The following is a 23,091-nucleotide window of genomic DNA, read 5'->3' on the forward strand; positions in this document are numbered from 1 at the left end:
AAGATCATGAAGAATAAGTATGCCACCCCATGAGGTTCTTATTAAGATTAGCCATGTATGTGCTAAATTGTTGGCATTATCCACGCATATCCTTATGAATTAGGGATAAGATTAACTAAGTATTTTTTTTTGGTAGACAGATTAACTAAGTATTTTAATTATATTAAAATGTTCTAGACATGTGACTCGTTCTGATTAAAAGAACATAAGATTCAGCCCTTCCTCACTTCAACAAACACTGTAGTTGTTCTTGCCGGTACAGTGAAGCCGCCGGAAAAAGCGTCATACACTGATTTTCTTACTATTTCATCTCCCGACTTCACCTGTAAATTGAATTATCATTTAAAATGCTTAAACTTATCTAATACACACGATTGAATTAACCAAAAGGAGGAAGCTTATAATGTTGTCATATTTTGTAAAATGTGCAAATTTACCTGTATTGGATGTAATTCGAGATTCCTGTCTTTCAGAGCGGGACTGAAAAATGAGAACTCAGACGGGCGAGCATTGAAGATAACCACAATGAATGAGTAGCTGTTGTAGGAGTAAAAGTACCATTACAAAACAATATATACACGAAGCTTTAAAAGATACGTTTATCATGTTGTTGCTTATTTTACTTACACTGGATCGATCTGAGATACACTTGTGATGCCTTTGTGACCATCTTCAATGCTCATGATGATGGCTCCAGGGACTGATGAGGGGCCTGTGTTATGAAACCGCACTCGGTCCTGAATTTACCAAGAAAAAACAATGAAGTCATCTCCTCTTTCGGTCTTTGTGACATTTCACCGCACTACAAGAGATTGACACTAAACGAATATTTTCATAAGAGAGCAGAGAATATAGTGAAGAATAATAACAGAGTAGTCATCCTGACCTGGATAGCCTTTGCTGTATCTAAACGGAAGAGAGGTGATGAGTATCTGATGCGTAACAAGTCTAAGAAACTGTTGAGTGTGGCAACTATGTGACTGCTCTGAGGCTTGAAGGATGGATCTTGCAACCTCGGTTTAATCCTGGAGACATATATTGCAAGAGCTGACTGGTTTCAGAAACATGCATAGGTTCTACGGTTCAATAAGTAATCCATACATTGAATGCAATTGAGTCGGTACTTACAGTGGCCAGCTGTGTTCATTTTTCCCTTTTGGAGGAAGCCCAACACCCCAGTTGTTGGAGTTGTAGCTGAAGTCTAACCTATTGAACCAATCACCGGAGTTGTAAGAATCACGATCAAGTGACTTCGAGCGTAAAATCTCGTCCCCAGCATGGAAGAATGGTATACCCTTCACATACAGAATAGAACATATTAAAATTTGAAGTTTGAGATAATGAGTCAAACAAGAATTCTACTCGTGTAAGATTCCTTATTAGCACTAATCTGCCGTCCCTTATTCTACAAAGTGATTTGTCTCTGAGTCAAGTTGAGAGATAGTAGAGAACCTGCGAGAGAGAAATCATACTTGATGCCAAATGATTAATTCGACACCTTTCATCAACTGATATTTCCATCGGTGTCTGCATGAAAACGTTGGACAAAGCAGAAATAAGTCTACAGATAAACTCAAGTAGGAATGCTGAGTGAACTGAGAGCATTTCAGATTTGAATTTTAATCAAGCAAAGTATACATTGAGCTAGAGATTTAGAAGGTGGACATCTGCCTAAAAATTTAGAAAACATATTTAAATATTACCTTCAAACTGATAATGTCAAAGAGAGTTTCATTGTCATGAGCTGAAACGTAGTTAATCTGAAATCACAGAGAAATGCTGATATGAGCGTCACACATTTATCACTGCTTGATTCACTCAAAAGATGCAAGTGGTATGAATAACGTTTCATACAGTTTCTGTAGGCTCTGAAGCATATGCAACAGGTGTGGCATCATGCATTAAAATCTCTGATCCCTTCACCTACAAAACGACAGCAATAGACCATAAACAGGGAGACAAAGTCTAAGTGAATGGTTAAATAATAAAGTGGGACTATTTTTACACCTCCTTTCCTTCATGATTAGTTAACACATAATCCTTCAAATTTGCAGCCATCCCAATCTGATCCATAATGAAAGAATAAGGAATATATTATCAAATAGTTTCTACAACTTTGTCTTTTTCAATATATCCATACCATTGTTACAATTCAGATTGTAAGATAACAAAATTTGGCAACTGAAGCGAATTAGAGATTAAAAATTTGGGTTTGCATATCCTTAAGCTTTGACCGCTGAAATATGATTAACGTATTGTATATGATATCTAACGGCAATCAATTACCTGGATATGATCTTTGGCAGTAGAAAGCATCAGCTGCTGGGTAGCTTCTGAACCATGGTCATGACCATTAGGCTGTCCCAAAAAGGAAAAGTAAAGAAGAGACGAGAAGAAGAGCTACATATTCTAAGCATACTTCTCTACTCCCAATAATAAGTTACCCACTAACAAATAAGGGAATAAGGGATAAACAATTCTTGATAGCATGTGAATTCGATGGTTCAACCCCCAGATTCAAACACTTGCATGGGCAAATATAAAACGTGATGTGATGTTTATTTCAGAAAAACTTACAAAATGTATTGTTGGTATGGAAAAATATGTATGTGATGTTGTCTAGTACCATATTATTCAATCTAAACCTTGGTTGGAGCTAAAACAATTCAATGATTCAATATCTTGATGGCTAACTGCACAGATAAAATCCAAAATACCTGTAACAATAAACCTGTAATGAATCCTTGTTGAAGAGGATGACCAAATGGAGATCCACCAAGAGTTGCATCTCGTATACGGTCATTAAAACTGAAAGGGACATAAAGTTCCAGGTAAAAGAAACAGAATCAGGAAGATGCTGAACAATCATTGAAGAAAGTAATAAGATCGCCAGTTCAGGGAATCAATAGCTAAAACATGAAAAATCTCTCTTTCAAACGTATTGAGGCAATTAACTTCACACCTTCCAATTCCAGTCCCAGTTAAGTTGAACTGTGAAGCATTAACTCCACGTCCATTGTTAGCGACTTCCCCAAAGTTCCATCCTTCGCCATATCTGATAAAGGATGGCAGAAAAACATTATATGGGCCAAAAATATTTCATAAGAAAGAAAAAGGAATATGCAATTAATGTTAGGAAAAACTTGCAAGTCTAGTAGTGAGGCAAGACTTACATATAAATTCTTGAACCATCAACTCCATCTGTTTCCTTTCTCAAGTTACCAATTGCAGATTTTGCGTTTACCTGAGGAACATGAACATTACAACGCACGTTAAAACTATTATAATATCACAACAGAACCTAATGAAACCATAACTGAAAGGACACTAAAGGATAACCCTTAGAGGAGTAGGAGAGAGGCTTACCATTGTATCTTTCATAATGTGACCCATGAGATCAAAACGAAAACCATCAACCTAGCAGAATCAGCACATGATCAGCCAGCCAGATGACAAGAAAACTTAGCGTAACAGTGCGGAATATAATAAACCTTGTCATGATCAGTTGATCATAGGTCGAATATACATGAAGAATGATAATAGTTCTTTTCTGTGGGAAAGAGAAGAAAGTAGATGACGGAAAAATATTCAGTATATCTGACAAGCATGTACCTTATAGTTAACAACCCAGTTTAATAGATCATCCCGTATCAGACGATCGACCATATAATGCTCGCTAGCAGTGTTGTTTACGCATGTACTGTTTTCAATAAAACCATCATTGTTCCTTCTCAAATAGTAACCTGGAACTATCTAAGCAAATACATTTTGTCATGGACGATAGAGAACTCACACTAGACAGTTATCAGACTAGAATCAGAAATATATCAGTGCTCACCTTATCAAGAACAGAGTCTTTGTCGTGTGGCCCATTTGCATGCAAGTGGTTGTAAACAACGTCTAAGACGACATTAAGACCGACATGATTAAGAGCCTGCCAAAAGAAATCATCAAATCATTGACACCTTGTATGAGTCACTACAATATTTAGCTTTAAGAGAGCTTATTAATGAGCAAAACACTCGGAGCAGTGGAAAAATGCAAACCTGAACCATTTTTCTAAATTCAATTATACGGCATGGACCAGTCGGATCACTAGCGTAGCTTCCTTTTGGGACTCCCCAGAGCACAGGATTATACCTTCACAAAACAGAGCTTGTGATGAAGGTGATTGCTTTATAATGAATGGAGTAACTTGCTATAACAAACTACCCCCAGTTAAAACCATCATCATTCTGGATTTCTGTAATACGAGCTTGTGCCTCAGCTGAATCAGGTGGTAATCCTTCCAGCACACTGGTGTCTGCAAACAAAAAAGTCAGAATTATGTGTACAATAAAATTCCAGATACAGAAAACAGAAACATGATAGACGACTTTGCTAGTTTGACGTGTATGTCCTTCCAACTATTGAGCTCTAACTTTACTGCAATGAATAAGGTCTCTTCAATTTAAGGGAAATTTTCATCTCAAGCGTGACTCGCGAGAAATCTATTAAGTAAGCGCTTGAGACATCAAAGATATCCCTACCTATATACTTCCAGGTCTCCTTCTCATCATCAACATCACCAAATTGATATGTGGGAAGAAGATGTAGATGGGTAAGACCTGCATCCGCTAACTTTTGAAGATGCTTGACACCTGCACAATCCTGTCAATAGATCTAATGAGATATGATACAAAACACGATGATACCAAGAATATTTGCAGAGCAACGAATGTCTCAAAAAGTATAACTAAAATTTGGTATCACCAGTAAAGCTTGTGAATTTACACAGACTATAGCAACTGAGATGATAAAGTTATGCGCATATTTGCACCTTTAAAGTGAAAGCCAGATATCCACCACGATGTTCAGGTTCGACAGTCTCATCATAGACACTGAAATAGCAGGTAGAAATTAGACAAACAAGAAGAAAAGGAAAACCTGCAATTGGAAAGTAAAATGACTTCACAGTTTCAATAATGTAATCCAAAGATAAGAGTAAACAATCTTAAGGCACAAAATGTATCCTTCTCGCTTGTCTTGCGGGTAGAAAAGGAGAGCAATGAAAAACATAGTGCGTAAGAGAAGAGTACGTATAGCTATGTCTGCAGCCGGAATTACTTGCTAAGTTTTGCCTCATAGTAAAAAATTCAATAGTCACAAGCAAAATTATCATCTAGGCATAAATCTGCTAAACAGGGTCTAATTACCTGAAATCCCTCACATGCAGCTCATAAATACTTATATCTGAGTAGGATCTTAGGCATGGCTTCTTATCTGCCAATTTCTCCCATCCTTCAGGCTTTAGATCATCGGAATCAAGATTGACCAGATAAGTTTTGCTCGCATCAGCTGAAAGCCTGCTTGAGTACATACAAATCACACATGACTCATACGGACAAAAAAAAATTGTATGAAGAATATGCCATTAAGTTCAAGCTTAAATGCAGAATACCATACCCCCGTGCATAAGGATCATTTGCATAGCAAGTTTCCACTTTCAAGGTGCTTGGATGATAGACTGATACTTTATACACATAGTAGCATCCTTCCCAACTACTAGGTCCCTGAATGCTCCACACACCATTAACTTCTTCGAGTGGGCAGGTTTCCATCGGACTCTTGTCAAGTGGGTTTTTGTAGATGCACACAGTAACCTCCTACTTAAATGCACAAATCAGGACCGTAGTAGTAAATAAAAAAAACATTTTCCAACATGAACATCATACTTGAGCAGTGGGAGCCCAGAGGTGAAGAGAGACACCTCCTCCTGGTGTGAAATTTGCACCTAGGGGACCGTCATATGAGAACAGTTCATCTAAGACACCAGGCAATTGCAACCCAGTTCCGTCTATAAGCCGTCCTTCCGCTGCAGAAAATTAAACAACCATTAGTGATACCTCAATCTCCACAGTTTCTAAGTGATGCCAATGAGGTAACCTAAGCAAGCAAAGGGAAACAACTCTCACCATCAAAGCAGACAATAGCTAACTGGCTTTTGACAAGATCCTTGACCTCCAAATCCGAAGGAACTTTAAACGGTTTGTAATTCCCAATATGTGGAAACTTCTCAACCACCTGAAATCAATACTTCCACTTTGAATTTTTTTTCTTATTAAAATACAAAGCAGAGAATGTACAACTGACATTGGTACGAAGTGATCCGGATTCAGCTTCAAGCTTGACTCTAAAATCAAAACCTGAAAACGAATGAATTTGATTTAAAAAGACTGTGGTAACAAAACTAGAGAGATAAAAGGTTAAAGCACCATCGATTCCATCTTCGCTGAATGACAAACCAGCGACTCTGCTCGCATACAAGTAACACGATCCTTCACCAACATCCACATTCCAAGCTATTACGCCTTCCGTAACCCAATACGCTCTTGAATAGAGCAAACTATCGAGAAACTGATCACAGTTCCAACAAAAAATCAGCAACACAATCGGTCAATCAGAACACGATTCCCACGAGATCTTAACAATCCAGACCTGAGAATTCGGAGTGGAGACTTCGAATTGCATAGGAGATGCAGCGGAGGAGGACGAAGAGCAGAGGCAGCGAAGCGACTCGCTGCGATGAGTTGTCGAAGGGAATCCGAGCTGGAAGCGGGAGATCGACGATGAAGGCCGTCGAAACCGAGATCGGAGAGGAAAAGCTGCGGCGAAGATGCGCGAGAGAAGAGGAACGGAAGTGGTCAGTGTTAGTAGTGTCAGTGCCATTCTTCTTCCTCCTTCCTCTGTTGATGGATAGTTCCCACTCCTTTTTGGACCCGTTAATTTATAAAATATCTATCTTTTTTTGGTTTTTTTATTTATAAAATATCTGTATATTTTGCTTTTGGTCCTTGATTTATCTTAGATATTAATAAAACTACTCATTTTTTTCTGATCGACCCTATGTAATTTAAATTATATTAACTTTTAATTGTTTTTGGAGCATCATCATCACGTTTTTTTATTTTTTGGTCAAAAACGTCATATATAACAATGTTTTTTTTGAAAAAGGTTTACTTGATCGTTTCAATGAACCAAACAAGTTCGAATAAAATAGCAGATAGTTTAGCAAAAGCGGCTTGATGATGGTGTTGATTTTATATTTCATTTTTATGTATCGCAGTATTTGCATGAATAATTGTTTTCAATTGCTTATTTCGTAACAAACACATGTAAGGTCATAATATAATAATATTTTTATAATAATTAATACCATAATAATATACTATAGCAATCAATATCTCATACGATACAAATATTATAGATATCAACTCAAAATATAGAATTCTAGTTTTTGAGGGGGAGAGGACTATTCCCACTCATATCTCTTCAGAAGAGGGCTTCCATCTATAGAAAAGTAGATACCATCTTCTCTAGCAATCCATTTACACGTAGCATCAAGACCTTTGCCCCTGCTCCACCTAGCGTTCAACGCCTCAATATTGTCTTGGATATGTTTGAAATTAGGACCTTGTTCCATTGAACACGTGTACCCTCTCAAAGAATCTGTAGGAGGTTGTCGTGGATAAGTATATTCTTCACCGATTTTCAACATCAATATCCATGACCCTTCGTCGTTCCAACAATCAATCTTGAGGAGCTTGTTGTGTTCCAACTGGTTGATTAATGTGAGCCTGCTTTCTCCTAAGCCGATGCATAGGCCCAAAAGAACCAGTACTATCAAAAGATTGTTCATTTGTTTAGTCTGCTATATTTAGGAGACACACTTAAACTTTTTGGATATATTTTTTGTATGTTTCTACACTACATGTGTTGTGTATTTATATTTGACTTGTTACATGAAATATGAGTTTTACTTTTACACTATTATTCTTTTCCAAAAAGGAATGATTTCTAATTAATTAAAAAGGAAAGGGTATCTCTATAATAGGAGAAGATCTGATAGCAATCTTTTCTTTCAGGAAAAAAAAATTGTTTTGAACAGAATTTGGAATTTCAGAATTTGTGAAAAGGAAAGTGAGAAGATGAACGGAAGTGGTCAGTGTAGTGTCAGTGCCATCTTCTACTTCTTCCTTCTCCTATTGACACGTCTCTTTGAACGTTGATTTATAAAATCCCTTATATATTAAAAGAGGTGCATTGGAGTTAATGCTTTCACACCAAGTTGGACACGTGTCTATTGCAGAGACACTCTCACAAATAAGTTTCCTTATTTGTTTCTTCTATAAGCAAAGTTTTTAAACAATTTCCTTACTCTACAAAAATAAGTAACCAACTAATGCTTTAGAGTTTTCACGTAAAGCTAATGATAGAGATTTGTCTCTTCTTCATTCTTTCCCACCTTTTACTTCAAACGCACTGTTTTTAAAGAAAGCTTTGGAGTTCTACGTGGAGACAGATTCAGGAAACGACGACCCAGTGACCCCGAAGCTCGGGACGTTAATCACATATCGAATTAGCTCTCTGCCAAAGCATGAAGAAGTTTGTCGTGACAGCTTTATCCGTGGCGGCACCTTCCTGAACTGCCGCGAGGAATATGGGTGCAACCATTCCTACCAGAGCCTCTAACCGGACCTCTTTGCAGCACCTGCAATAGCAGACTGATCTCATCGACGGCTACCGGGAAAGACATCGTGGCTTCAATTTGCGTAACGTCCTAGACAACGACGAAAATAACAACCAAGATTATTACGAGCACTAATTGTCTCCTTATCATACTTAGTGGCAGTGACATGCAATGGACTTCACATGATATGTGTCATACACAAACTAAAGCGACATGTGAAGTCTATGGCGTATGAGTATGTAAACAATAGAGTTTTAGGAAGCCGTTTATTAGTTGCTAAGACTTTGTTAAATAAGTATTTACTGAGAATCGTAAACCACACACGAAGAGGAACAGTTATTGAGGACGAAGTTGATGAGTTCTGACGTTGATAATCTATAAATGGAGCATATGAAATTCATAATGTTCATTACTCTATTTTATTGGTCTCTGTTATATTATACTCTGTTTTTATATAAATTGGATGAGTGTTCAGACACAACATTGAATAATTCATTGAATGGTATCGTGTTCCAGACACACAGTTTCAACTCGGTTGTGATATAAAAAAGTTTCGTTTATGTAGCTTATGTTGTTTCCTCGAAAAACATGGTGGTTTTTAGTATGGCCAGGCAGCGTGAATCGAGAAGAAGAATAGGCGGGACCATCGTCGATGAGAGGCTTAAGGTTTGGAAAGAGTACAACGACAACAAAGAACAAGCTTCTTCCCCCACGAAGTATTAATTACCTGCGAACTGATCCAAAAAATGCTGCATTGAAGGAAATTAAGGGTCAGAGAAGATTCAGTGTAGTTTCAGGGAAGTTAAGACTTCGTTTAGAAGTTCAAGATGGACTGGTGTATTTAGGTTAACTGCTTCAATGTAGCTTCGGTGTCTTCTTACGAGTTAACGCATGTACGTGTGTGTTCATGCACCTACGTTGTTGGCCAACTAAATTTCGAACGGAAGATTTGTTTGTATTTAAAAAATTCACGTACAAAATAAAAAAACCGTGATTCAATCAATAATAAACAACCCAAATAAAACCGAACTTAATTGCTTGGTCCGAATTTTTATGTTTTGAGTGTTTTGCAAGGTTATTTAATGATAGTATAATGCAATATATATTTATAGTTTTTAAGTTATGGTAATATATAGATATTAGAGTGATCCGCAAGGTAAATATATTTGCTATTAAATTTTCATAAAACGACATATCTTCTCCGTTGAATTAGGTTTACGCTTCGCTATATAAGATCCCTTTCTCCCATACGTATCTCATACAGTCGAAAACTTACAATCTTATATCATTCTATTACAATGGCTGCGATAACCAACGTGTGTGATTTGAAACCATTCAAGTCAATATGGAAGATAGGGTGAAGATCCTACATTTGTGGAAACAGTATTCTGCTTCTGGTGGTTTGATGATCAAAATGGTTCTAATCGACTCCAATATAAGGCATTTTTACTCTTTTTGTTCTGTTATTTTTATGTGAAGAAGTATCCTTATTTTTGACGTGGATTGTTATACATTTATGTAGGGTGTTAACATTTATAATTATGCATCTTAATAAAAATGAGCTTTTTAGTTATAAGAGAGTTTTTCTATTGTTTAAATATGCTTTTACCAAAGGTATACTTCAACTTCATCAATCTTACATTTTTGAAATTTTTCTCTGTTGTTATAAAGTCGTATTTCATCAATGATATATTGCAAATACATATTCTATTTTTGATTTCAAACATTAAATCACCGAGTGAATTTACCCTGCGCAGGGCGCGGGTATCACCTAGTATCTAAATATTTGGCTACCATTGATTTATAAAATATATGTATATTTAGATTTTGGTCTCTGATTTGTCTTTAATATTAATATAACTACTCATTCTATTCAATCGACCCTACCTGTAAAAGTTTTATTAGTTTTAATTTATATTACTTATAATTTGTTTTAGACCATCATTACAACGTCTTATATAACAGTATTTTGTTAATCGTTTAGATCTCTATAATAAGGTTCCAACTGATGACCGCATTTTAGAAAAAAATATATATTTTATCCTTCTAATTTTATATCAATTATGTTAAACTTTTTATCAATTTTATTATATAAGCTCTACACAATTCTTCTCATTCTGATTTTAGAGGAATTAATGAAAAACAATTTCTTTCTAAATTTTGATGAGGAAATAAAAAATATTTTAAAATAATCCATAGTTAATATTATTTTATATTTATTCAATTCTTCAGATAAAAAAAATGTAAATTAATTTTAACGACAATGAAAACCATCGAAACCGAGATCGGAGAGGAAAAGCTGCGACGAAGATCCGAGGACACGCGACGGAGGTAAAATCGAGAAGATAAACGGAAGTGGTCAGTGTTAGTAGTGTCAGTGCCATTCTTCTTTTCATTCTTCCTCTGTTGATGGATAGTTCCCACGTCTTTTAAAGCCGTTGATCTATAAAATATCTATTTTTTTTCTTGGTTTTTGGTCTATGGACCGTTGATTTATAAAATATCTGTATATTTTGCTTTTGGTCCCTGATTTATTTTAGATATTAATAAAACTATCCATTTTTTTATCGACTCTATGTAATTTAAATTATATTAACTTTTAATTGTTTTTGGAGCATCATCATCACGTTTTTTTTATTTTTTGGTCAAAAACGTCATATATAACAATGTTTAGTTGATCGTTTCAATAGACAAAAAGAAGTACGAATAAAGTAGCAGATAGTCTAGCAAAAGCGGCTTGATGATGGTGTTGATTTTATATTTCATTTTTATGTATCGCAGTATTTGCATAAATAATTGTTTTCAATTGCTTATTTCGTAACAAACACATGTAAGGTCATAATATAATAATATTTTTATAACAATTAATATCATAATAATATACTATAGCAATCAATATCTCATACGATACAAATATTATAGATATCAACTCAAAATATAGAATTCTAGTTTTTGAGTAGGTGAGAACCATCCCACTTAAGAGGATTATTGAGTAGGCGAGAACTGTAAATACCATCTTCTCTAGCAATCCACTTACTCGTAACCTCAAGACCGCCCTCGCTCCATGCATCGTCCAACACTATAAACTCTTGGCGATATTTGAAATTAGGACCTTGGTACAGTGTACATGAGTACTGTTCCTCGTACACCGGGTCTGAAGAGTCGAGAGAAACATTAAAATTATAATCTTCGCCGATTTTCAACATCTGATACCCTTTGTAGTTGTCACAAAGAATCCCGAGGAGCTTGTTGTGTTTCAACTGGTTGCTTATAGTGACGGTGCTTTCTCCTAAGCCGATACATAGGCCCAAAAGAACCAGTACTATCAAGAAATTGTTCATTTGTTTAGTCTGCTATATTTCGGAGACAGATTTAAATTTTTGGAAATATATTTTTTGTATGTTTCTACACTACATGTGTTGTGTATTTATATTTGACATGTTACATGAAATATATGTTTTACTTTTACACTATTACCTTTTCCGAAAAAAGTAATGATTTCTAATTAATTAAAAAGGAAAGGGTATCTCTATAGTAAGAGAAGATCTGATAGCAATCTTTGCTTTAAGGGAAAAGAATATTGTTTTGAACAGAATTTGGATTTCCAGAACTTGTAAAAAAAATTAGAAGAACGGAAGTGGTCAGTGTTAGTGTTAGTGTAAGTGCCATTCTTCTTCTTCCTCCTTCTCCTATTGACACGTTTTCTTGGACTGTTAATTTATGAAATATCTAAATATTTGGTTCTTGGTCTATGGACCGTTGATTTATAAAATATCTGTATATTTTGGTCTTTGATTTATCTTAGATATTAATATAACTACTCATTTCTATTCAATCGACTCCTAATGTAAAGGTTTTATAAAATTTAATTTATATTAACTTATAATTTGTTTTAAATCATCATTACAATGTCTTATATAGCATTATTTAGTTAATCGTTTAGATCTCTATAATAAGGTTCCAACTAGATTTTAACCCGCACAGATATTTTTTCATTTTATAAAAGTAGTTGATATTATTACATAAAATATACAATTTTTCGTTTTGGTATTATATATTGTATAATTCTATAATATTATTATTTATATTTCTTATTCAACATTATTAATATATAGCTATTTCTTTAATACATTTTACTTTATTATTATTTTTATTATTTATTAATATATTTTTGAGTTATGTACGATAAAATAGCAATATAAAATAATCAAATATATTACAAATTTTAACCTATTTTAATAATGAGTGACAATTTTAAATGAAAATAAAAATTTACCTATTTAATATAATTTCCCCTATGTAATTCATTTAGCATTGCTATTTTTATATGATACAAAATATAATAATAGAGATTATAAAATAGTATAGAATTCTTATTTTCTTGTTTATAATTAAACTTTAGTTAACATTGATTTATAATAATATTATATTGGTAATTACAAATTTATTTATGTGATATTTTATAAAAAAAGTATATTTAAATTTTCAAATTTGTTAGATTTTCTCTCAACATATTTTGCTTAACTAAAAATAAAATTCAAATTTTAAAAAAAATTGTCACAAAAATAGATCTTAAAAATTAAAAATGATTAAAAGAGTATTTTTTATTTTAAATTTCTTTTATTTTTTTCAAAAAAATTTAAATCATATCCCTAAACCCCACTCTTCAACTCTAAACCCTAAAGTCTAAACCCTAAATCTTAAATCTCAATTGTTTATTTCATAATGAACACACGTAAAATTATAATGTAATAATATAATAATTAATGCATCATAATAATATATTATATAGTAATCAATATCTCATACGATACAAATATTATAGATATCAACTCAAAATATATAATTCTAGTTTTTGAGGAGGAGAGGACCATTCCACTCATATCTCTTCAGAAGAGGGCTTCCATCTGTAGAAAAGTAGATACCATCTTCTCTAGCAATCCATTTACACGTAGCATCAAGACCTTTGCCCCTGCTCCACCTAGCGTTCAACGCCTCAAAATATTGGCTATGTCTGAAATTAGGACCTTGTTCCATTGAACACATGTACCCTCTCCAAGAATATCCAGGAGGTTGTTTTGGAAAAGTATATTCTTCACCGATTTTCAACATCAACATCCATGACCCTACATCGTTGCTACAAATAATCTTGAGGAGCTTGTTGTGTTCCAACTGGTTTCTTAATGTGAGAATGCTTTCTCCTAAGCCGATGCATATATAGGCCCAAAAGAACCAGTACTATCAAAAGATTAGTGCTGGGAATGTGAATCATTATCCGCGGGCCCGCTCCCATTTGACCCGCTGCGGAGCGGGTGCGGGTTGAGTGATTTGAAAAATTTGTTCGCGGGTGCGGGTGCGGATTGAGTGACTTTTATGCGGGGCGGGTGCGGATCAGTCAAAATTCTGTGCGGGTACCCGCCAATCCGCAAAAACTATATAAAAAAAAAGATTTTTTTTTTAAAATATTATTTTTAAATGGAAATTTTTTTAAAATAATTTAATTTTAATTATAAATAGATTAATATTTATTATTTTTAATAAAAATTATTAAAAATATTAAATTTTATTGTTATTTTTAATAAAAAAATATTTAAATAATAAATTTTTATTGTTATTTTTAATAAAAAAATATTTAAATTAATAATTTTTAATATTATTAATATTATCCGCGGGTCTAGCGAATCACCCGCGGGTTTAAGCGGGGCGGGTGCGGATTTCATATTTTCTTCTTGCGGGTCAAGCGGGTCAAATTTTTTGAGTAAAAAAATCAGTTTATCCGTGGGTTGGCGGGTCAGCGGGGCGGGTTTGACCCGCAACCCAGCTCTACAAAAGATGGTTCATTTGTTTAGTATGCTTTTTTTCGGAGACACGCTTAAACTTTTTGGATATATTTTTTATTTTTTGTATGTTTCTACACTACATGTGTTGTGTATTTGTATTTGACTTGTTACATGAAATATGAGTTTTACTTTTACACTATTATTCTTTTCCAAAAAAGGAATGATTTCTAATTAATTAAAAAGGAAAGGGTATCTAACAATAATAAAAGCCAAATATATTCAATAGAGAAGATGTCCACATCATCTATTAAAATCGTCCAATAGGGGTTCTCCGTTCTACCACGTCAGGATAGCTTAAAGTCATGTTGAAACCCACTTCAGATTACGTTACGGCCCATGTTTCGTTGTCATGATGCAGGCCTTCTGGATATATACGGATATGGTTATGTTACGCCTACGTCAAGCCCACTTCAGACCATAAGAATCGTCCATCTACTCTATCCGTCAACTTCGTCTTCTCCGTTTCTTCTTCATGCATTCTCCGTTACCGAGCCTCCTCTGCCATAAATAATCAATTGTGTTATTAACTCACTTTTAATGATTTCCTTTCACTAAGATCTGATAGCAATCTTTTCTTTGAGGGAAAAGATATTGTTTTGAACAGAATTTGGAATTTCAGAATTTGTGAAAAGAAAAGTGAGAATATATGTATCTTTTCTTCTTAGGCCCGTTGATTTATAAAATATCTATATTTTTTGGCTTCTGGTCCATGGACCGTTAATTTATAAAATATATGTATATTTTGCTTTTGGTCACTGGTTTATCTTAGATATTAATAAAACTACCCATTCTTTTCGATCGACCCTATATAATTTAAATTATATTAACTTTTAATTGTTTTTGGAGCATCATCATCACGTTTTTTTTTTATTTTTTGGTCAAAAACGTCATATATAACAGTGTTTAGTTGATCCTTTCAATGGACAAAAAAAGTGCAAATAAAGTAGGAGATAGTCTAGCAAAGCGGCTTGATGATGGTGTTGATTTCATATTTCATTTTTATGTATCGCAGTATTTGCATGTATTGTTTTTTTTTGTCAACTTTTGGTTTTATTAACCATGCTCAATGGGTCATATTTACAGGCAGATTCAAACTAAGATACAAAATTAATAAAGCCCAAACGGAACCCAAAAAAACAAGAGATTAGGATTCTTGCATGTATGACACGTGCTTGCGCGTGGGCCCGCTATTCCATGAACCGAGATGTCGGAACAACCAACAGTCTCCATCTCTGATTCGTCTGAAGCTGCTTGCTTGCTCTTCAAACCTTCAATCATCGCCAACCAACGAAGATTTTATCTCCAATCGGTAGGGATTTAAACCAAGGAAAGTTTCAGAAGTGAAACGAGAACAGAACCTTGCTGGAACACTAACCCCTGGGCAGCTCCAACTCTTCTAAGCTCTGCATCGAATCTCCGAAACATAATCCACACCTCCGATCTTGACCATCTTGGATACTTCGGTTGATATAAAACGAAGATTGATTCCAAATCAGAATCAAGAACCGAGCTTTACTAACAATAAGAGAAATCAATTCTCTTGATTGAGCGGATAAAACACATTAAAACAGAAGGATGAGAGCAAAGATTTATTAAACTCAACCCATAATCAAAGAACACAACAAATTCATGAAGAAAAGCTTTGATTTTGAGTCGGTAACACCACAAAATCGCCTAAGCGAAACAACAAAATCGCCATAGCGAAAATGAAATCCGATATATGGAAAGGAAGATCGATCTCATCGATCGAATCTATTTTACAAACCAAAAAACATGACTCTCTCTCCCTCTGACAATTTCTTTCCCTCTGAAAGATGATAGTGTGGTAAGAGGGAAGAAGAAATTACAGAGAGTTTTCTCTTTCTAAGAGAGAAGAGAGAGAGTCATGATTGGCTCTATTTGCATGTATTGTTACATGACGATCATATTCATTCAAGCTAAAATCAATAAAGTAGATGTTGTTATAAAAAAAAATAACAGCGTTTAGTTGATTGTTTAGACCTTCGTAATTAATTGTTTTCAATTGCTTATTTCGTAATAAACACACGTAAAGTCATAATGTAATAATATAATAATATTTTTATAATAATTAATGTGTCTTAATAACATATTATAATAATCAATTTCTCATACGATACAAAGATTAGAGATATCAACCCAAGATATATAATTCTAGTTTTTGAGGAGGTGAGGACCATCCCACTCATATCTCCTCAGAGGAGGGTTTCCATCTTGAGAAAAGTAGATACCATCTTCTCTAGCAATCCACTTACATGTAGCCTCAAGAGCTTTGCTCCACGAAGCGTCATACGCCACAAACTCTTGGTGATGTTTGAAATTAGGACCTTGGTCCATTTTACACGAGTAACGGGTCGTTTTGAAAATGCTATCACCAAAAGTGAACTCGTATTCTTTGCCGATTTTCACAAGCTGCTCCCCTTCGTCATTGTCACAAAGAACCTTGAGGAGTTTGCTGTGTTCCAACTGGTTGCTGAACGTGACTTTGCTTCCTCCTAGCATGTCAAAACCATTGCTTAAGCTGATACATAGGCCCAGAAAAGTCAGCACTATCAGGAGATTGTTCATTTGTTTAGTCTGCTATATTTCGGAGACCGACTAAAACTTTTTGGACATATATTTTTTGTATGTTTCTACACTACATGTGTTAGGTATTTATATTTGACTTGTTACATGAAATATGAGTTTTACTGTTACATTATTATTTTTTGCCAAAAAAATGAATGATTTCTAATTAATTAAAAAGGAAAAATATCCACAAAAAATAATTCGTATCTTTTTAGGGTATCTCTATAATAGGAGAAGATCTGATAGCAATCTTTGCTTTGAGGGAAAAAATATTGTTTTGAACAGAATTTGGATTTCCAGAACTTGTGAAAAGGAAAAATCTTCTATGAAATAAGTGAAAATAACGACCGAGAGATCCTTTTGAATGAAATTTCAGTTTGAACCCACTTTAAGTTTTTTTTGAATAAAATTTCAGTTTGAACAAAAAAAAACAACCAAGAGATCCTTGACCAGTTAACTTTAACTAAAAGATTTTATTTGATCAAATTGTATATTATTTTTTTCTGTTGGAATGTAATATGATTTTTTTTTTGCTTAAGCTTTGTGTAACATTAAATTAAAACCTACAAATCCAAACGCTTAAAAAAAAAGACAGTCAACATTTAGATTCATAGTATCAAGGTACAATCTAAATCCATTTGCTGGGATTTCTTGACTATCTTTATATATAGTTAGTTGTATGTAGTTCGGACAAGTAGATAGACACGACAGTTTGGACATCTAGTAGCCGACTTGATTTGGCTTTATATCAGTCCACTTGTTTGGTCAGCATAACACCCAAGTGAGCTCAGCTCTCTCTATAATATTCTTAACTGATAAGAATGCAAAACAATAAGGCGGCAGAAGAGAAAGAATCTGAGAACAGGTCTTCTTAGCCGACTTCCACACACGTGTACCAAGTCAAACCAAACGTGCCCAAACTTAGATACTTTCATTTTATCATCTGGTCCGCACACATATAATACAACTAAAATTAATTAAATCAAAGGTTAAGTAGTTATCGCCTCCACTCTATTCTTCACGCACACACTTTCGCACTTCTTCACACGCAACTTCCTCTCTTATAACCTCACTGCTATATATACTCACACTTGCGTTCTTCTTTCTTCAACTTAAAAACACTTTTACTACTCTTCACTGAAAAAGAAAGATAGTAATAATAATGGCACTTGAAGCTCTAAGTTCGCCAAGATTAGCTTCTCCGGTTCCAACTCTGTTTCAAGATTCTGCTGTTGGCTTCCATGGTAGCAAAGGCAAACGATCTAAGCGGTCAAGATCCGAGTTCGACCGCAGTCTCACTGAGGATGAGTATATCGCTTTGTGTCTCATGCTTCTTGCTCGCGACGGGAATCGAACCCGCCACCTGCCTTCTTCTTCTTCCTCGCCGCCTCTGCTTCCTACTCTTACTTCTACTCATCTCCACAAGTGCAGCGTCTGCGACAAGGCGTTTTCTTCTTACCAGGCTCTCGGTGGGCACAAGGCGAGTCACCGGAAAAACTCATCGCAGACTCAGTCTAGCGGAGGAGATGAGAAATCCACGTCGTCGGCGATAACCATCGCGAGCCACGGCGGCGGCGGAGGAGGAAGTGTGAAATCTCACGTTTGCTCGATCTGCAACAAGTCTTTCGCGACAGGTCAAGCGCTCGGGGGCCACAAACGGTGCCACTACGAAGGCAAGAACGGGAGCAGCAGCGAAGGTGTGGGGTCCACAAGCCACGTCAGCAGCGGCAGCCATCACCACCACCGTGGGTTTGACCTCAACATCCCGCCGATACCGGAATTCTCGACGGTCAACGGAGAAGAAGAGGTGATGAGCCCCATGCCGACCAAGAAACTGAGGCTCGAGTAGAACTTATAAAGGAGTTACAGATTCAGCTAGCAGTTACATGAATTTGTTATACTGTACATAATACCAATTTTTAGATTCCACTTCTTGTTATTCTTCATTGAATCAGTAGTATTCCTTCTTGTAATATTTTTGTGTAGTTTTCTTGTCTTCTTTACCTAAAGTTATCGTTTAAAGAAAAACGACCTTGTTAAAACTATTCAAGTACGTTTCAGTTTCTAAAGAACATAGATTACAACCTTATTGGTTCGTTGGACTAGTGTCGTGGGGTGGTAAGACCTAACGTACAAAGTCTCAGCCCATTTAACTGATAACATGTTAAGAGATTCGTTTGAAGTAGATAATGGGTACTAATTACGTACTGTCTGATGTTTCTATGCAGAACATGACTTCAATTTTATTTTATACAATACAAAAACGAAAGATTACCTGCAGCATTCAATGGTCTTATAACAACATCCACATTATTCTTTTTAGACTTTCCATAGCTATATGACTATATCTGACACAGAGAGCATACCTTTTTAAGGTAACAAGTGAGTTCGCAAACTGTTGTCTTTCCAACTCCCTGGAGCCCAGCCACGTGACTTAGAAAACTGTAGCTGAGATGTTTCTCCACCCATCAAATTCACAAGCTTATCATCATGCACAACATGCAATAAAAAACCATAATACTCCCAACACTTTCGAGACTAAAATGATCATCCCAGAATGAAGTCAACCAATAAATAGTATATTATTTATTCATCGGCAGTTTTACAAATCACTTCTTTTATATTATTTATTTGTTTGCTTCTTTATGAAACTTTCAATGGATAAGGATTCTAGAAACATCCCTATCATGGTCCTGGGGTTGATCATTCTCCTGAACCACAGCTTCCTTGGGGATCACATGTGCTCCCCATAAGAGTTTAACATTTTGGCCATTGATAACAACCCATGAAGAGTGCTCTAACATGGCCTTCTCCGCCCCTTCTCGGGTCGTGTATGTGAGAAACGCACCGTCAACACCTCTCATTGCAAAATAGACGATAGATTTGATTTCTCCATAAGGGTTGAAACGGTCACGTATGTGCTGCTCGTGGACACTAGAGTTGAGGCGACGGAGGTAGAGCGTTTTAAGTGTTTGATCCAAGGGTGGATCAACAGGGCCCATGTAAACATTTCTAGCCAGTAACTCGACGGTTTTTGGATTGTCTAAACTGCCAACAACCAGAAATTCACATAATAAAAGTGTTTGAGAAAGGCAACAAAGAGAGTGAGAGATAGAGGTTACCCAGTTCTACTATCAAAAACTCTGGGAACTTTATGTGCGAATGGACATGTGGCACCAGCCATACACGTACGACCCGATTTAAAGAAACCGCAAACTAATGGATGGCCATCAAAACGTCCAAGTTGGCTCTACATAGATCAGATACAAAAAAAAAACATGAAAATCATACAGACTATTCGAAGCAGCCATTATATGTTAGAAAAATTCGTATCCAAACACAAAAGTTCCTCACAAATTTCCAAACCCTAAACATAGACTATTAACACAGAAAACATCAACAACGAGAAGAGGTGATATCCACGAAAATTCATTGCCTTTGGACGACGATCTATAGGGTTTCTCTGATCCATTCTCTTCTACTCCAATGGCGATAAACGCGGCTACTTCTCTTTGGATGAACAGAGGCAAGGGCTATATTTATGCCGGACGTTTCGTTTTATAAAGAGAAAAAGATGAATATGGTAGGAAAAAATGAGTTAAAACAAACTTACGGGCCTGTTTGGTGGGCTAGTATGATCTAACCTACACGTTTCCCCCATTTAGTTGATCATTATAATTGTATACATTATTATTATCAAACAAAAGCACCCTTGTTTTTTTTGAACAAAACACCATCGTTTTTCACGAGCCATTCATTCGACAACATGACAAATATATTGACCTACCTTATAATTTGAGATCTGTCCAAGTGCATACATTATTATGTATATACGTCCATATGGTAAAATTGGGCTCAATTCCTTGGCAAAAAAAAAATGGGCTCAATTAAGATTATTGGTTGGTTTGGTTTATCCTTTTTTGTTGACCATCATGTTGTCCCAAATCAGCTCTTGATGTGCTCTTCATTGATCAGTATTCTTTCTTGTATAGGGTATTTTTCTTGTTTTCTTTAATTTGTATTTAACCTAAAGTTGTGCTTCAAGAAAAAATCCTTCCAATGTTTCAACACCAAGATACATAGAAAAAGAAGATCTCAACACAATGGTTAGACAGTGTAATTATTATTGGAAAGCTATACTTTTATGTCATTTTTTTGTCAATTTCTATATGTTTACGTGTTTAGCTTTTGTAAGAATGTGTTTTTTTTGCATCAAGGCAGAAACCTTGTCATAATATCTTACTACTTGATAAGTTTGGTGTTTTTTTGTTTTTTCTTTTGAACTTTAATCTGTTTTGTTTGATGTTTGGACGTCGATGCCAACTATCTAAATTTTCTCTTCACTATTTTTCTTACATCAAATTTTCTTTTTACTTGAATAAATATTTCTAATCGTACTAATATTTCTACAAAAGCACACGATGTTAAAAGATGGTCTCTTAAAAACAATCCAAATTATAAGATGTATTTAAACTCCTTTTACAAAAAAAAAAATGTATTTAAACTCCAACATTTAAAATGTCACATTACCAAACAAAAGCACCATCGGTTTTCACGAGCCTCCCACGATGTGATAAATATGACCCACCATCATCCAATTATATGCGTCCAAAGTGCATACGTTAGTATGTATATTGATATACTAATGGATCTCTTAATTATTTTTGCATAAGAGCATCATTATCCTAGAGACCCATAATGGATCTCTTAATTATTTTTTTATAGTATTTAAGGAATAAATTTGGTCAAGAGACTTTGTTAAGAATTTTCAATTTTTATGTCCTCCATTGCAAGTCTTGTATTTTAGGATTCTTAAAAAAAAATTTGGTTAAAAGAGCTTTCATCACACTTTCATTACATTCGTCTTGTGAAAACCATCTTTTCCTAAAACTGAGTTCAAAAGAACATTTCAAATCTTGATGCAAGTTTCTAAAGATGGACACAAAACCAAATCAAAAGAAGCTCTTAAACCAATCCAAAACTGGAGCAAACCAAACAAAAAAAACGGACTGTAAAAGTCTAGCGGAGGAGATGAGAAATCCACGTCGTCCGCGATAACCATCGCTAGCCGCGGCGGCGGCGGAGGAGGAAGTGTGAAACCGCACGTTTGCTCGATCTGCAACAAGTCTTTCGCGACAGGTCAAGCGCTCGGGGGCCACAAACGGTGCCACTACGAAGGCAAGAACGGGAGCAGCAGCGAAGTTGTGGGGTCCGCAAGCCACGTCAGCAGCGGCAGCCATCACCACCACCGTGGGTTTGACCTCAACATCCCGCCGATACCGGAATTCTCGACGGTCAACGGAGAAGAAGAGGTGATGAGCCCCATGCCGACCAAGAAACTGAGGCTCGAGTAGAACTTATAAAGGAGTTACAGATTCAGCTAGCAGTTACATGAATTTGTTATACTGTACATAATACCAATTTTTAGATTTCATTTCTTGTTATTCTTCATTGAATCAGTATTCCTTCTTGTAATATTTGTGTAGTTTTCTTATCTTCTTTACCTAAAGTTGTCGTTTAAAGAAAAAGACCCTGCTAAAACAATTCAAGTACGTTTTAGTTTCTAAAGAACATAGATTACAACCTTATGGTTCGTTGGACTAGTGTCATGGGGTGGTATGACCTAACTTACAACCTTATGGTTCGTTGGACTAGTGTCATGATAGTTTCTCTTATGCTTTCTCCTGGTGCACCTAGGGGATCGTCATGTGAAAAAAATTCATCGAGGACACCAGGCAATTGCAAGCCAGTTCCCTGTATAAGCCGTCCTTCCGCTGAAGAAAATTAGATAATTCAATCTCCACAGTTTCTTAGTGATGCCAACGAGGTATACCTAGACAAGCAAGGGAAACAACTATATATTACCATCAAACCTAACAATAGCGGCTAGCTGGCTAGCTATTGACAAGCCAGGGCCATTCTTCTATTAATTTTTAATTGGTCTTGGACCATCATTACAGCATTCGACAAAATAATATATTTCCATTAAATTACAGGTTCGGTTATTTAGTTTTAAGAAAACTTAAACCAAAATCAACCCAAATTAGTTTGGTTTGGTTTCTGTTCGGTTTGGTTTGATTTTCATTCGGTTCGATTTGTGTTTGGTTCGCTTTTAGTTTGGTTTGGTTTGTATTTAGTTCTGTTAAACTTGGTTTT

General features: G+C 35.4%; 3 protein-coding genes and 1 pseudogene across 5 annotated transcripts; 1 reads left to right on the forward strand and 3 right to left on the reverse strand.

The window, feature by feature from the left end:
- Window positions 1–7: 7 nt before the first annotated feature.
- LOC103847300 (pullulanase 1, chloroplastic) lies at window positions 8–6,776 on the reverse strand. 3 transcript variants are annotated; one of them, XR_004452226.1, is made up of 28 exons: window positions 6,478–6,772; window positions 6,255–6,396; window positions 6,133–6,185; window positions 5,955–6,063; window positions 5,715–5,854; window positions 5,446–5,645; window positions 5,196–5,345; window positions 4,820–4,880; window positions 4,530–4,650; window positions 4,213–4,303; window positions 4,047–4,140; window positions 3,839–3,934; window positions 3,613–3,753; window positions 3,367–3,417; window positions 3,174–3,244; window positions 2,963–3,055; window positions 2,718–2,808; window positions 2,287–2,358; window positions 2,008–2,064; window positions 1,855–1,923; window positions 1,704–1,760; window positions 1,453–1,527; window positions 1,129–1,295; window positions 887–1,025; window positions 628–737; window positions 438–537; window positions 154–323; window positions 8–123 (listed from the first exon to the last, which is right to left on the reverse strand). XR_004452226.1 is itself a non-coding variant. In XM_033281473.1 (27 exons), exons 1-27 carry the CDS (start codon window positions 6,706–6,708, stop codon window positions 213–215), a joined length of 2,892 nt encoding a protein of 963 aa, XP_033137364.1. In that variant the 5' UTR covers window positions 6,709–6,772; the 3' UTR covers window positions 8–212. The 3 variants fall into 3 exon arrangements, 1 of the variants encoding a protein (XP_033137364.1); XM_033281473.1 differs by having other exon boundaries at window positions 8–323; XR_004452227.1 differs by lacking the exons at window positions 8–123; window positions 154–323; window positions 438–537; window positions 628–737 and having other exon boundaries at window positions 906–1,025; window positions 1,473–1,527; window positions 6,478–6,776.
- Window positions 6,777–7,999: 1,223 nt separating this feature from the next.
- LOC117128875 lies at window positions 8,000–9,298 on the reverse strand (annotated as a pseudogene).
- A 6,078-nt stretch (window positions 9,299–15,376) lies between these two features.
- Window positions 15,377–17,174, reverse strand: LOC103847303 (S-protein homolog 9). Its single transcript, XM_033281477.1, has one exon. The coding sequence runs from the start codon at window positions 16,933–16,935 to the stop codon at window positions 16,522–16,524; it is 414 nt and encodes a 137-aa protein (XP_033137368.1). The 5' UTR covers window positions 16,936–17,174; the 3' UTR covers window positions 15,377–16,521.
- Window positions 17,175–17,861: 687 nt separating this feature from the next.
- On the forward strand, window positions 17,862–19,022 carry LOC103847305 (zinc finger protein ZAT6). Its single transcript, XM_009124366.3, has one exon. The coding sequence runs from the start codon at window positions 18,098–18,100 to the stop codon at window positions 18,782–18,784; it is 687 nt and encodes a 228-aa protein (XP_009122614.1). The 5' UTR covers window positions 17,862–18,097; the 3' UTR covers window positions 18,785–19,022.
- The last annotated feature ends 4,069 nt before the right edge of the window (window positions 19,023–23,091 follow it).

This window comes from Brassica rapa, chromosome A10, assembly GCF_000309985.2.
Source record: "Brassica rapa cultivar Chiifu-401-42 chromosome A10, CAAS_Brap_v3.01, whole genome shotgun sequence".
Classification (NCBI taxonomy): domain Eukaryota; kingdom Viridiplantae; phylum Streptophyta; class Magnoliopsida; order Brassicales; family Brassicaceae; genus Brassica; species Brassica rapa.

What these genes read in the sequence shown, in the direction of transcription:
- LOC103847300 (XM_033281473.1), bottom strand. Translation starts at nt 6,708, where the DNA reads ATGGCACTGACACTACTAACACTGACCACTTCCGTTCCTCTTCTCTCG. An exon ending in TTACAGGTTTATTGTTACAG is followed by an intron (nt 2,359 to 2,717) that starts GTATTTTGGATT and finishes TTTTTGGGACAG; the next exon opens with CCTAATGGTCATGACCATGG. An exon ending in TCGAATTACATCCAATACAG is followed by an intron (nt 324 to 437) that starts GTAAATTTGCAC and finishes TTCAATTTACAG; the next exon opens with GTGAAGTCGGGAGATGAAAT.
- LOC103847303 (XM_033281477.1), bottom strand. Translation starts at nt 16,935, where the DNA reads ATGAACAATCTCCTGATAGTGCTGACTTTTCTGGGCCTATGTATCAGC.
- LOC103847305 (XM_009124366.3), top strand. Translation starts at nt 18,098, where the DNA reads ATGGCACTTGAAGCTCTAAGTTCGCCAAGATTAGCTTCTCCGGTTCCA.